Source organism: Psittacula echo, assembly GCF_963264785.1.
Source record: "Psittacula echo genome assembly, chromosome: 2".
Lineage (NCBI taxonomy): Eukaryota > Metazoa > Chordata > Aves > Psittaciformes > Psittacidae > Psittacula > Psittacula echo.
In genome coordinates, this window is record NC_137737.1 from 125550898 (window position 1) to 125563536 (window position 12639).

At 38.3% G+C, this 12639-nt stretch overlaps 1 protein-coding gene across 1 annotated transcript in view; it reads left to right on the forward strand.

Moving 5' to 3' along the window:
* Positions 1-12639, forward strand: part of PREX2 (phosphatidylinositol-3,4,5-trisphosphate dependent Rac exchange factor 2) — a gene marked incomplete at both ends in the record, with an annotated part of 169388 nt that overhangs the window by 40893 nt on the left and 115856 nt on the right. Inside the window, 4 exons of the mRNA XM_080610600.1 lie at positions 7232-7303; positions 7379-7501; positions 8795-8899; positions 11687-11788. Coding sequence (XP_080466726.1) covers positions 7232-7303; positions 7379-7501; positions 8795-8899; positions 11687-11788 — 402 coding nt within the window. The remainder of the gene's footprint in view (positions 1-7231; positions 7304-7378; positions 7502-8794; positions 8900-11686; positions 11789-12639) is intronic.

Here is a 12639-nt window from a genome sequence, read left to right on the forward strand (position 1 = left end):
AATCCTTCTTTTCTCCTTATCCTTCCATAGAACTCTCTGTTGGTGATGCTGAGATTGGAGTCTAACTTGTTCTTATTTTTTAATGGGATAAAGGCCTGGTTAGCAGCAGCCCATGTTGTGTAAAATATTTACCAACAATATTAGACAAACTCTGCCTTCTGCTCGGCTTGCAGATGAGTGTTCGTCCCTTATGCCAGTGTATGGCCTTTCTCTAAAGCTGTAGAAAAAAACCCCAGGATGACCTTTTAGCAGCTTTCTGCATGTGGCTTCAGACTGCAGCAGTGTATGTGAGCCACCCTGACACCCAGCCTCTGATTTGGTAGTTAACTGGGGCAGCATCTTAACAGTGAGTATGCAAGTAACTCCATTGTTACTCATCAACCAGACTTGTATTGACCAGTAAGGGTGTAGATGACCAATTTCCCAAAATGAAGATTTTAGATATGGGTGACAGGATTCTTGATATCTGGGAAGAAACAGGAACAGATATCTTCTGATTTGGGCCAGGAAAAGGTTGTACTAAATCTTTTTGAGAATGGCTTCAGTACAGGGAAGAGGGTGGAGACATCTGACTTCCTGCCTGGCTGAGTGGAACTGGACTTTGACTATAAATCTCTTGCTTTCATCTGCTATGGAGCTGAAAGGAAGGAAGGGATAAAAAGTGAAAGCACAGTCATGGCTCAGGTGTTTTGAGAAATGGGGGAGATCAGTTTAGGGGACACTTCGTCATTAAAGGAGGAAGCTGAGCTAGGAGTCTCATTCGGCATGAAAGGATGAACAAGATGTGGAGTAAAATGTTGAAAAATAGTGTCAGTGACTAGGGAAATGCAGAAAAGGTGATCAAAATACAGACAGGGTGAGGGGAGGTTTACTTTCTCTTCTCTTGGAAGAATGGAAGAAGTTTTCTGATAGAGGAAAAACTCTAGCAGAAAAATCTAAAAAAAATAATTATACATGATGGAGAAAAGGTTAAGTTTTTCCCAAAGTGTGGCAGATATTCATCATATATGAGAAGGTTATGAAGATCCATGTTTCTTTAATGCAGTCATTTTTGTGTGAAGTGGGTGTTTAATTCTGAGTTCATGTTTACTGTAAGGAAAGAAGCCAGGGATGTTCTTTCAGGCAGACTGATGACCTTTTGGGTCAGGTGAATGGAGAAGGGAATGGTTTGATCAGTTGAGAAAGGAAATTAGCACTAGAATGGAAAGTATTACAGATGTGGTCCATCTATTCTTTGTCCTTACAGGCTGCAGAATCTGAAGCAAACTTTGAAAGTGGCTCTAGGTACAGTAGGGAGAAAGAATATATCTGACCTTGGCTGATGCTCTCTCTGCTGGTTGTGATTCATCCAGTCCTGCAGGCAAGATGGGAGAAACAGGTGGTGTCTCAGCTGGTGCATTACTGGAGAGAGCAGAAGAGTCTTTTGTTCAGTAGCAGAAGCCAGCCTGAGCAGCTACTGCCACTGCTTCTGGCACAGGTCAATGGGAAGAGCTGGGTAAACGCACAGTGCTTACCACAGCTGCTATTGCTGCTGGACTCTTCTCTATTGAAATAGGGTTTTGTGATTTATTTTGTGTGAAAATCAAGCAAAACTGCTTCAATAAAACTGGCACGGTGTTCTTTTGGGACCCAGAATCTGCCATGAATTAATTAGAGTGAGCAAAACCTGCACTACTGTGCAAAATCCTACCATGATGTCTGCGACCTGAATTAGCCATGATAAGAAAATACATTTGGCTAGTCACCTATAATTTTGATTAGTTTTCTTCCTAGCTATAGGTCTCCATGTTCTCTTTAGGATCTTTTAGAATATTGTGAAAAGAGCAAGATATTTTCCAGTATCCAGGTATGTATACAAGAATGTAAAGGGAAAACACAAATCTTTCAGCTTTGTTTCTAAATTTGTGATCATGAGCATAATGTCATTGATGCTTATAAATATTATCATATATGAACATTTTCCTTATTGTGGGTTTCTTTTAGGATTTTGTCTTTTGGCAGTATACAAAATAAAATTTTATTCAGTTTTAATGTACAAAACATCTTGCTAGCTTTATTCAGCAGGCTTTAATATGATAGATTGTATGCTTCAGTTGTACTGATTCTCTTAAGGTGAAAATACACAGGAAATTACCTTACTAAAAGTACATATGTTTTGCAGTTCACCTTGTTTTTGTTTAGGATGGAATAGATTTACAGGTAGAAACAATGTTAAAAGAAATCCAAGGGGGTAAAAATAAGTAACTTTTTGTTTAATTCTTTTTTCTAAACAAAAAAGCCTATTTCTTTCTAGGCTCACAAAAGTAGGATGATTGCTTTCAGAAAAAAGAGTTACGTATATTTTGGGAACTAGGTGCCCTGACGTAATTTCAGGACACAATTTCTTAGCTGTCAAGAAGTTGAAAACCCTTCATGCTCTCGGAATCTTCCGCAGGCAGACTTCTTTGTCTTCCCTGATTTCATTCCAGATGTCAGAAAAGTAATTTGTGCTGTTGGCAGCTTCTTGTGCTGTCTGTACTGGTGTGGGTTTTTTTTTTTGTTTGTTCCGTTTTGTTTTTCTTCCCAGCAACACACAGAGCAACTATGGAAGAAAAAAAAACCACCCACCAGACAACTGAACAACCCCACTCTTGTTTTGATAAAACCAGAAGTAAAATCCTCGTAACAGGAACTTGTTGTGCGTTCCCTGTGAAATATCCTGCCGTGCAAAATAGCAGCAGATCAACAGACCAGCAAACACGTTAGTGTTCACTTGGCATAACGAACAGATTAATTTATAATTGTTTGAATTCGGATTTTCAGTCTTTATGTTTGTATTTTCGGTCTTGGTGTTTCCTATAGCATGTCACAGCTGTGTCAGGCAAATGGTGAAAGAACAGGGACTAATACAGAAAGTACTTAAAAATATTTTGCAGGTAATAAATACACAATCATGAAAAAAAACGATGTAGTTATCTTCATTAATATTATTAGAATGGAATCTTCTTCAAATGTTCTGTGTAATTCTTTGCCACGTTTCTGAAAGGTAGAGGTGAATTACCCTTCTCCTTACCAGTTTGGTACGAAGACCCTGAGTCATAGCCAGAAGCAGTTTTTATGTCCCCATTAGGACCTGAGTGGAGTTAGGGAATCTTAGCCCTAAACTGGTATCTTACATATTTTATGTGTAGCTGCTCCTCTATTCCAAAGGCTCAGTTGGTGCATTATGTTTTGGTCTGCAAGTTCGTCAGACTTCTAAAGATCTTCAAACTTCTAAAGATGTACCTCTTCATGTTCAGAATTTTCTCAGCTTTTTTGCCATTTCTTCTCTTCCAAAGCAGCTGTACACTGATCATTTAGATGCCATTTTCCGTTAACAAAGTTTCCAGAAGGATGCTTGGGGTTTGTAATTTGAATTTCAGACTTTGCGGAGGCAGGGATTGTAGCAATCAGAGTGACTCAAGGATATGCCTAGAGTCACAAACTTTTCCATAGACAGTTCTAAAAATTGTCAAGTGAAACGGGATTATTTAGTTTTTTAAATGTAAATAAAAACATCCTTGCTTTTATCTTTCCTTCTCATCTAATCTTTTAAATTTAGCCTGCTCTTTGTAGTACCCAGCCAACTTGCTCCTCTGAAATGTTTTATAGAGATCTCTTGAAAGAGAAATCAGCAAGAGTCTAGCTGGCAGAGAGTGCCAGGGGCCGCAGATCTCCATTTGCAGTGCTGCAAGGGTGAATCCCTGTATTATACAAATGTAAGTAGAATGCTGCTAGCACAAGATGAAAAGTTGGAAAATTATGTTTAAACCATATGGCTTTGCTATTACTTGAGAAAACTAAGATAGAAGTTAAGGGAAACTGCAGAATCTACCTGAAAAGTTTTGAGAAAGTTGAGGATCACTGTCTAGGTGACAAAGACCTGTAATCGTGGAATGCACAGGAGTTCGTGTTATTCTCTATGCTTGATGTTGTGCTAAAAAACATCTACACTAATGTAGATGAATCTGGAAGTAACCTCAGCAAGACATGCAGTATACTCTGGGAGTCAAATATGAATCACAATTTACTGATGTGTGCATGGTTAATAAAATGGCACTAAGTTTGAGCATAGGAATCATGGACCCAATTGATTGCTACAGTTGTTTTCTCAGTCCAGCAGCAGGGGTTATTCAGCTGTGCCCTTGTAATTTGTAATGCTTTGCTCCTTCATGTAATGCCATGCTCAGTAATGAGTCTGTACTTCAACTGAAAGTCATGGTAGAATTTTTAGAAACCACTCAGTGCTGTTTCAGAGGAGTTTCTGACTTGTTTTTGTGTGTCCAGGTCTTTACTGAATTGTAAATCGGCTGAGATGTCCATTTAGCTTCTTTCATTTTTTTACAGGTTTGGTTTTTTCTATGGTTAGTAATAGTTTCTGTAGTGTATCTTCAAAAGGGTCCGTAAACTTCTTTTCTGTTGGCTCGGCAGCTGTCAGCTCCTGAGTAGTTCCTGGGCATCCGTATATATTTTCCTTTTAAAGTCTGTGATTTCTTTGTTGGGGTCCTCCTTAAAGCTGTGTCTACAAATGACTTGCTTTTGGTTGATCAGTTTTTGAAGAACTATTTTTAGTTGTTCTCAGTTGTTCTTCAAATAATTCTGGAGTCTTTTGAGTAGTCATCTCTCTGTCAGACCTACTGTGTGTTCATACAAGTTCAGAGACTTTACTTTTCCATAGGCACAGTGCTGGATTAAAGTTATTTAACACTGTGACAAAAGCAGTTACTTCTCCATTCTCCTGCCTGATGACAGCAATCTGTTCTCAATAGCGAAGTCCCAGAGTAGAGTTGGGGTGTGTGTGTGTGTGTGTTGAGTTAGTGGTGTCTCTGCATTCCAGGAAGGGAGTTGGTAATGACATTTTCATTGTGGAAACCTGGGCTTCATTATTGCTTTGCATTACTCATTCCGCAGCAGGTGAAGTCCACCAAGGAGGGTCTTGGTGGGAGGTGGATGGAAGTAGACAGCTCCATGCCTACCTGCACTCCCCTGAATTCTCTTACATCATTCCTCTTGAAAATGTGAGATTATTCCAGTTAATTCGAGATATGTGTGGCTTTGTAATGCTCATGTAAGTGCTCTGAAAGATTCAGATGATTGCATCCATTGATTTGTGGGGCATAATGTTATGATTTTTTCAGGAAGCAAATCTGCATTGATAGGGATGACAGGTGACAAATCTTTAGGAATGACTGGCATCATGACTGCACTACTTCAGCAGCATGGGTACAGAAACCATATGTGGACTTGCGCAAAGTTGCTGGAAGGGGCTGAAGTCATCCTAGGTCTCTCTACCTTAATTAGTGACTTGTATCTGGGTTCTGCAAGAGTTTGGATTTTCCTGGATTCAGTTTCTGATCTCTGCAGATGTGGGATCTGGGACAGTGCTGCTTGGATAACTCTGTTTATTGGAGCTGATATATACTCTTTTTGACCTCATGACTCTTGGCTAGTGTATTGAATCACTTGAGAATAACTAATGCGTCAGCTCCCAGATTGTTCTCAAGTTTTGCCTTCAGCCAACTGAATGTTCACCTTCCTTCACAGTTACAGGAAATGAAGATCTTCTGGGATAACATGAGTGCGGATGAGCAGTATGTTTGGTCTATGGGGAAATAATGTGAACAAAGAGAGATTACAGATAGTAAAAACAGACACGAGTTTCAGAGGTAGTTCTTGTGATATTCCCCGCCCCCCCATGTCAATTTTGAAGTGTATTGAATATTGTTGGCTGGTTTAGTGTAAACTGTCAAAAATTAGTGAAGAGTCAAGCAGTAAATCAGGCTGTCACTGTATGTGGGATTGGCTGTACACTGTGCAGGCAATGTGCACAGCGAATTTGCTATAACCCCTGTGAATATTCATAGCAAGGAAGGATATAAAGGGCTGTCATCCATCAACAATGAAGTGCTGCAAATGAGTTAATGCAATGTTTTGCCATTAATAAAACATTAGAAAGAAAGTACGAATAGTCAGGGCAAAAGAGGAGTTTAAAGAAGTAGAAAATCCACATCACTGTAGAGAGTGATATGAAACATACAATATGCTGGCAGTGATCCAAACTTAATTCTGTTTATGGCCTGGATAACTAGATTTGTCTCTTCAGTAATAAAAATGTGTAATGCCAGTTACATAGTTCTGTTCACAAGAGAAAGGATCACTGCTTGGGAATGAAAATGTTGTAACTCCCAGCAGAGAAGATAAAAAGGGGCACCGTGACTGCTATCCTTCTGCATACAGGTTATTTATTGCCTTTCTTATAGAATTTGCAACATGCGAGAATTTAGATGAGTTTGTGTATGACGTACAATGCCCAGTGACTTGAAGCAAAATGGTTATGAATGACATGACATTTGTGCACTTATGGTGCCAGTTCTTAATGACTGAAGAATATGCATGTCTGTGTGAAGAATTATCAATGTAAGATTTTAGTCTCCAGTGTGTAGATACTTTCAGAATGTACCAAGTCCTTGTAATGAAATAAATTCATAAAAATGAATTCTATCCTTTGTACCTGAAATGTGATTTATTTCTTTTGGAATGACTTACTGTACGTCTTTTCTTCTTATTGTTTCCAGTTCTTGAATGTGAAATATAAAAAGAATTTACTCTTTTGCCATTTCGTTAGTGGTGTTACTAAATTCTCATTTGATCTCCAAGAATAAGGCTCTTGGGGAGGAAAGACCGAACATTTTCATTAAGCAAAACCAGGTGCAGCTGACTGTTGTTTAAGCCAATTTAATTTACAGTAGGTTTGATTATTAGTACATCAGAAATCTTACATGTGGTTACTGTGGTAGAAGTTACATTTCATAATAGTATCTCCTGAGTAGTTTTAATTTAGAAATTAGTGGCTTATTTTAGCTTGTCTTGTAGTCAATTTGTAAAGTGCTAGAGCAAGAATTTGAAAATGGCTTATTCTGCTCTTGCTTGATTGCATTATTAGTCCACGGTAGAATGTTCAGTTTCTCAGGCTCTTTAATGTTTCAGTATTTAATTCTTTCTAACGCTATATAGATAGAGTTTTATAGCATCTTAGGATAACAGGACTACTAAATATTTTATAAATAAAATACTTGGTTTAGATTCTGAATAATATACTGACGTGGCTTTATATCCAAAGCATAAGAAATTTGGGAAGCAAATTATAAGCGTAAAATGCCAAAAGGTGAAGTCTTCCTGAAATAACTTTCCTTATTTCTCTTGTTTCATGCAGGCTTTCCTTCACCGAATGATCCAATGTGCTGCAGCCAAAGTAGATAAAAATGTCACAGAAGAGACAGTTAAGGTTAGTCTCATAATTGGATATTTCTTCTATTTTTTAATCTGATGTTTTATTTACGTATGTTTTATTCTTTTGCAGACGTTGTTTTCAAATATTGAAGATATTCTTGCAGTTCACAAAAACTTCCTTTCCTTGGTGGAGGAGTGCTTACAGCCAGAACCTAATGCACAGCATGAAGTTGGAACCTGCTTTCTTCATTATGTAGGCTATCTTCTATTACAGGCTTGTTTCCCTTTTTTCCTTAATTGTTGTCTTTATTAATTACGTCATGATGAGTGTACATAGTCATGATGACAAAATATGACTTGATTGCATAGTTTCAAAAAAACGGAGGGGGAAGGAGAATGAAGAAAGAAAGTATAAAATGGGCAGAATTTTCTTGTATCATCATCTGTATATTCACCAAATCAGCCCAGGCTGCCAAGCAGCCCTGCAGCATGGGCAAGGCTGGTGCCTGTGCATGGGTTGGAGGTACAAGGGCCAGGGTTGCATGAAACAGCAAAAGTAATAATACGTTTTTTTTCTTATTCCCCTTTGGTGCTAGGCAAAAATGTGAATACTTAACAAAGAACTGCATATGCTGGGTAAAATATCTCCATGGTTCTGGACTGTGAAGTTATTTTACTTCTGACAACTGCAGTACCTCCATAAGTATGTTTGTATGTCCTGTAGAAATTGTTTTCTCTCAGTATTATTTTTCCTGTTGAAGCAAACCAGGATGTCTGTTAAAGAGCTCTGCAAAATCAGGACAATTTAGTTTGCTTTCAGTTATAGGCCTAGCAAAAAGTCTAGGTTTCATTGTTACTTCTGGTTAGAGTCCTATTTGTTTGCTAAGTCTTTGTTTATTCATTGTGGAAGGAGAAAATGATTAATGGTTTGTGGAAACACATTACAGAAATTGAGTAACATCAGTTTTTGACTGGAAATTGCTTTTGCAAACAAGTGTTTGCAGACAAAATAGGTAATGATACCAGCAAATAAGCCACTCTGTATATTTTTCTCCTTGGGTTTCTCCTTTTCACAAGGAGTCACATGGAAAACGTTAGCGGTGATGACACAAGGTAATCCTGGAAAGATTACGGTTTGACACAAGAGGAAGATTTTTCACAATGACAACAATCAACCATTGGAATAACCTCCCCAGGGAAGCAGCGGATTCCCCAGCATTGGACACTTTATGATTTGGCTGTGCAGGGTGCTGGGCCATTTTGTCTAGACAGTGCTTTTGCCAAGAAAGGTTGGACCAGATGGTCCCTTGAGGTCCCTTTCAACCTGGTGTTCTATGACTGAAATTCCCAAGTGACGCTTCCAGACTGTTCATAATTCTAGTTTGAGACTGGATGTCAAATAATAAACGTAGGAGAAAGAGCTGACCTTACAAAATGAAGACTATATTAGCTATTCATCTTTGAAAAGTGTTCGTTTCATGTTTTATTTATTAAAAAAAGCCTCAAAATGGCAAGTGAAGAACAATGTATTTCTTTGTTTCTGCAGAAAGAAAAATTCCGTATTTATGATGAATATTGCAGTAATCACGAGAAGGCACAGAAAGTTCTCCTTGACCTTAACAAAATAAGAACAGTGCGGACGTTTCTTTTGGTAAATAAACTTCCAACTGTTGATCTAACTTAGTACTTTGTGACTGGGCAGTGGATTGTTACTAGTGTCACCTCCACCATGTAACAAGCACACCTGCAAGTGGTTAGCAGGCAGTTTCAGTTGGGGGTGGTGGTTCCAGAGGAAGGGGTTGTGTACATCCTATTTTCACTGCTGCATTGGATCCGTGCATAACAAAGCATTAGGCAGTGTGCCTTGAACTTGCTGGCCAAGAGACAAGGGTGTAAATCCAGCTGTGTCTGTAGAAAGCAAAAAGACTAAGATAAGATAGATGAAGAGGGATAGGGAAGGAAATTATGGAAAGGAAGCTGAAGGACTCATCAGAACTTCTGAAGAGAAGGTCCATGTTCTGGTACTGTAACACCATTGCCAGGCAGAAAAATGTTTTGTTATGGATCATAGAGTAAACATCCTGAGTGTAGATGCTGACTTAATCTGAGGTCAATATAGACAGCAACACAATTAGTTTTCACTTTATAAAACAAATAGGGAGGGGTTTTTAGTTGTGAGTATGGTAGTCCTCATGATTTTCTCACAGCAAAACCAGTTTCCATGTAAATACTGAGTTTCCTAATAGTTAACATTGGTTGTTAAAAGAAGGATTCCGTGTGGAATGATTTTTGTGTTTTTTCTTCCTGATGTCCTGCGATAACAAGGTCAGCTTTGTGATGTGGGGCCTGCTATATTGGAACTTATATACCTGAGATGGTGCCCGTGAATAAGATAACAGATTTCATAGTAATCAGATCCAGTTCTTGCATTTTGGAACTGAAGAGCAAATGACACTATGAGCAAAGCATCACAGATATGGTGAAAAAAAGGATGATGGCCAATGGTGGCAGTATCACAAGTTTTACTTAATCTTATAAATTATTTTTAGCATGCAGTAGGCTTTCACTGCTGCTGGCAGAGTTCTTGGTGAAGTCAACCTGTTGCAGGTCACTGCATTTTTTGAAAGATACTGGATCTGACTCCTTAGCTGCTTTTACTTACAGCCAAATTAATGAGCAGCGTGTGAATTTCCTTATTGTAAGAGACTATGAAGTGACATGAAACACCATCTGCCTGTTTGCTAAGAGTCTCTTATCACTGTTCCATTCATAGCTGAAAACAAAGTTGTCCTATTTTTCCTTAGTGGTTGACATGGTATCCTTCACCTTGTCCCAAATTGAGGAGTTTCACACACATGGTTCTTGTATTGGAAACAGCACGGCCAGACTCAAGAAGGAGTGAATGCTGACTACAGAGACATTTGCTACAGAGCAAAATACTCTGGAGAAAGATTGCTAAAAGCGTGTTTTGTGAGAAAGGAAGTGAAGTATGCAGTTGTGGGCAGTTCATGATGTGTCACTGTTATGTACTCCCAGGCACATGCACAGGGCTTTCACATCTGCTTTGAGTTTCTCATAGGTTCAAGATGTGGCTGTAGAATAAGTGGCATCAGTCTAACCTGGAAAACAGGAGGTCTGACTGTGCAATAACTGTCTGATACAGCTGAAGCTTTCTAGCTAGACAGAACAGTTCAGGTCATTAGAGATTGTCATTATCTATAAATAATGGGAAGCTGAAACTAGACTTGTGAGCCTTCAAGTATAGAGACAGTGATTATATAAACCTGTAGTCTGCATTGTCATTATCTTGCTCAGTCCTTTATCAGTAAAGCTTTTTGGTTTGCAGTTTAAGTGAGATCCTTTGGGATAAAGGATGCTTTAGTATCAGACAGAAGCTGGTTAACTGTGAGTACAAGGCAGAGACTTAAGGGTGGGTGTAGAGATCCCCATAGCAGCACTGGTTATGTGGTATGTACATTGTGAGTTGTACGTTGAGAGCAGCCACCCAGTTTTGTAGCCCCTGTTCTATCAACAATATGTCTGCATCAACATTTGTGGCCTGTGTCAACACGCCATCTGGCTATGTTAAATTACTTCTGTTTAGCAGTTGCTGTCTCAGTTTAGACATCTTGCACTTTGAAGCTGTAGATTATCTCATACCATTGCATCACAATTCCTTCTTATCTCTCAGTAAAATAGCTTTCATCATTTCTGTAGGTCTTTATGTACTTACACTTTAATTACAGCAATTCCTAATATTTGCTGTGATGTCCCTTGCATGCTTTGTTATCCCAGATAGCCCTTATTCTTTTCCCTCTTTCTCTCTGCTGCTTTCTCATGGGTGCTTCCACCCAATATTTCATATATTCTCTGCTTCCATAGTTGGGTGTCTTGTGAAAATTTATGTATTTTTTAGCCCATGACTAAGGGTATTTTGTTCATTGCCCATCACATTTAACTATAGAAGTATGTAAACAGAACACTTTTTTGGTGGGTGTGTATAGGATGGCCAGGTTCAAGCCTTCCAAACCATCTTTGATGCTACTTAATATTACAAACACATCTTTTAGAAGCAGCAGCACCTAGAGCAGTCACCCTAAATGATTTTTATTTTTGTTTGTTGAAGTGTGAAAGCATATTTTTGGCATTTTATTCACCGTCTTTCATTTTAAACTTAAAAAATGTCCTCTCTTTATCAGACTGGATGAAGAATGTACCTAGGGGAGATGTCTGCCTAAGTCCATTGTGGCTTCCTTGTCATGTATGATAGTCAGTGTACGTGCCTGCGCACATGTTCAAGCCTGTTCTTTTGTCAGTCTTGCGTACCTCCCTCATTACATACAGCTTAGCCAATATTGCTGTGTACATATGCCCTTGTCTTTATTTCTTGTAATTTTCTTGTATTTTTTAGTAATTTATGAAACTGTTCTCACTCTAGAATTGCATGCTTCTTGGAGGACGCAAAAACACAGATGTACCGTTGGAGGGATATCTGGTAACACCAATACAGAGAATATGCAAGTATCCCCTTCTTTTGAAGGTATTTCAAATTTTTTTTATCTAGGACTTTAAACTTTCTGTATAAAACTGGTTGCTAAGCATATTTCTGAACAGCAGGAACAATCTCTCTACACAGTGAATAATCTCTTTATTAGATATTGGACCCAGACATGCTCTCATTAAAGCTAGTGGCAGGTCTTCTGACATCAGTATTAAAAGAACTGAGGAGTTTGGCTGGGTCAAGATGATTAGCTTCCTTCTGCATCTAGTTGTTAAGTTGCCTCTCCATTATTGCAACAGAAGTGAGCCATTTAAAGGGAGATTAATGAGACTGATTTCAGTGGGTTTGACCATGGCCTTACTTAAAATGCTTGGGCTAGCAGAGTTGTTAGTGACGTGCTTTGATGAGTCTAATTTACCATCAGAAAACTGTAAATGAAAAATATTTATGAAAATGATTTGTAAGAAAGCTCTAGAGTAATGGTAAGATGCTGTAGGTGGTTCTATGCACATTTCTATGTTTATTCTTTTATTATTGTTACAATTTAAAACTTAAAAATGTTAAATGTGCTGATAATAATTAGATATTAAAAACTGAGTGACTGATTTTTTTCCATGTTAGGAAACAAAGTAATACAATTGTCATGACAGTAAATATTTAAAACATTTTTTTGCTTAACAAATGGAGGCCTAATATTGTTTATTGTTTCAAACAGTGAAAGAAAAGCCGGAGCAGATTTTGCTCTAGAACCTGCTTGAAACCTGATTATTGGACAGTGTTTTTCACAATGCAGGTGTGAGTTTAGATCTGAAACAATGCCAGCTATGAGCCATATGCATTTCATTGCACTGACATAAAAACCTAAAAGTAAACATGTTCAAATAAAGGTT